Source organism: Lottia gigantea (genome assembly GCF_000327385.1).
Source record: "Lottia gigantea unplaced genomic scaffold LOTGIsca_1327, whole genome shotgun sequence".
Lineage (NCBI taxonomy): Eukaryota > Metazoa > Mollusca > Gastropoda > Lottiidae > Lottia > Lottia gigantea.
The window spans coordinates 7,278-10,173 of NW_008707476.1; the positions used below are offsets into that span (position 1 = coordinate 7,278).

Here is a 2,896-nt window from a genome sequence, read left to right on the forward strand (position 1 = left end):
ATCCTTTATTAGCCTATACAGCTCAAATTAGATACTTGATCACTTAAGGTGTGGGTACACAAGCAGTCTTGGGTTGTTGCTGACTTAAGTCTTGTAAGAAGTTTTGCCAACTTGCACCGGCACACGAGGAGACAAAAATCTTTAGCCGGTCGGTTTACACCTTGTCTATAATCACTTGTAGGACATGCACTTGAAAGGAAAATGAATCTGATTGGATAATGATGATTTAAATCAAAACTTAATAATCAGCAACAAAAATCTCCAACCAAGACCACTTGTGTGCCCACACCTTTATCAGATTTGAAATTTCATGAAAGACTCTTCTGCAATTCTACTTAAAACAGACCATTGAAGTGTATTTACACTATTAATTAATATAACAATACCCAAATTGATATACATATATTGTTAATAATCGTTAAATGACATTAGGAGTTGTTTATCCATAATAGTGTTCTTATTTATTTAATGTATTGTCTATTAATTGTAGATTATTTGAGTGGATTGTTAGTTATATAAATAATGTTATAGAATCTGAAGAGTTTTACAGTACTATAGGTAAGATATACTTCTCTTAATCTGAGGGGAATAGTCATTTATAAATTTTCCTGTAACAAAATACACATGGTATCTCTTATTGTATTACCTACCTGAATATTATAGATTATTTATAAGACTAACACCATATATAGAAGTGAGGAGTATATATCACAAACACAAGACAATATTATATAATAAAACACACTTCTTTAATAATATATTAAACACATAATATAACGTAAATTACATGTGTTGCCATCAGATGAAATAATGAGAGAATAAAAGATAACAGAATATATAACAACTAAGACTAATAGAGATTAACAGAGTTAAAACATGAAATGGTAATAACATTAACACTGAGAAGACGTCAAGAAAGAGATCATTGATGTTTATATGATTTGAACGTTTGTATCAAACACAATTGATCATTGATTTTACTTTTGCTTTACTGTTAATTTTTTATTATTTATCACTTGTTTTTATTTATTATTTATCACTTGTTTTTATTATTATTTATCACCTGTTTTTATCATTATTTATCACCTGTTTTTATTATTATTTATCACTTGTTTTTATTATTATTTATCACTTGTTTTTATTTATTATTTATAACCTGTTTTTATTATTATTTATCACCTGTTTTTATCATTATTTATCACTTGTTTTTATTATTATTTATCTCTTGTTTTTATTATTATTTATTACCTGTTTTTATTATTATTTATCACTTGATTTTTTTATTATTTATCACCTGTTTTTATTATTATTTATCACCTGTTTTTATCATTATTTATCACTTGTTTTTATTATTATTTATCACTTGTTTTTATTATTATTTATCACTTGTTTTTATTATTATTTATCACTTGTTTTTTTTATTATTTATCACCTGTTTTTATTATTATTTATCACTTGTTTTTATTATTATTTATCACTTGTTTTTATTATTATTTATCACTTGTTTTTATTTATTATATCTCTAGGTTTGTTAGATATATATAGTATTAAACAATGTTTATTATATCTCTAGGATTGTTAGATATATATGGTTTTGAAATATTTGAAAGTAACAGTCTAGAACAACTGTGTATTAATTACGCCAATGAAAAAATACAACAACTTTATGTTTCACATTTTATGAAAGATTTACAGGTATTTTAGCATCTTTTTACACCTCTTGTCTCTAATCTTGTTAAAATACTCTTGGAAGAAATAACAAATAAGTCATATCTTTGACAGTATATTTTGCGTAATTCGTCACATGTTTGAAAAGTGTTTAGTGCTTCAGTCATCTAAATGGTCAAGGGTTTTACAATCAAAATCAGTTTTATGACATTGGGAAACACGGTTGAAGGCTTTGATCTCATTATACTATCTTCAATATTTTCTATGATTAAAACTATGGTACAGAAAAACACCAATCCACATATTAACAAGTTCCCAATTCAATGTGAATACATTGCACACTTCATGGCATTGCCTATCTACATTAGAGAAACAACCATTCAGATTGAAAGATGAAACATGTTCCTGTGTGCTTCAAATTACTTTCATTGCACACTTCATAGTGTTGCCTATTTAATCAGGTTCTGACCAATGTTATACAATGTAATAAACTGTTGTTTTCAGAAAGAATATGAGATAGAAAGAATAGAATGGAGTAATATAAACTATACTGATAATCAACATTGTTTAGATACTCTAGAGGGTACACATAGTATCTTCGGTCTTCTCAATGAGGTATGACAACATTTTTTCATATTTCATGAACTTTTTTATGTCTTTACTATGAAAACTTCATTGATGCAGCCCTGGCCCTATTCCATTCATACTAAGGATGCAGCCTTAAAAATGGTTTTGAATTTTATATTGAGAAAAACCAAACTTACAAAGAACTTGTTCATAAGCATTTGTTCACTCTACATGCAGAGCAGGACGGCCAGAGCAGAGTGGTAAGTAGCAGCATTAATCTTTAGTTAAATCCTGCCCCGCTCTGCTCTCAGTATGAACAAACCCTATGGCATTGTGAGAAACCAGACGCTGGTTACTAGCCACTTATTGTTCATAGATTTTATGACAGCTTATATATTTTATTTTCTAGGAAGTATATTTAAATAGGAAGTGTAATATAAAGATACTAACAGAACGTATATTAGATATTGGTGGTAATAAACAAGCACCTGTTATAAAGAAACCTAGTAAATTCTCCTCTGATCCTAGTTTTGTTGTTCAGCATTATGCAGGAGAGGTCAGATACTCTGTAGACCAGCTTGTCAATAAAAATAAGGTACTGAAAACAACTTATTAAATACAGACCTCAGTATATGTCAAATCATTTTCTTATACCTTGACT

General features: G+C 27.8%; 1 protein-coding gene across 1 annotated transcript in view; it reads left to right on the forward strand.

Annotated features, from left to right (window-relative positions):
* Positions 1-2,830, forward strand: part of LOTGIDRAFT_176432 (hypothetical protein) — a gene marked incomplete at both ends in the record, with an annotated part of 9,890 nt that extends 7,060 nt beyond the window's left edge. Inside the window, 3 exons of the mRNA XM_009049272.1 lie at positions 1,574-1,695; positions 2,173-2,283; positions 2,645-2,830. Of these exons, the coding sequence (XP_009047520.1) occupies positions 1,574-1,695; positions 2,173-2,283; positions 2,645-2,830 (419 nt within the window). The remainder of the gene's footprint in view (positions 1-1,573; positions 1,696-2,172; positions 2,284-2,644) is intronic.
* Between the last annotated feature and the right edge of the window lie 66 nt (positions 2,831-2,896).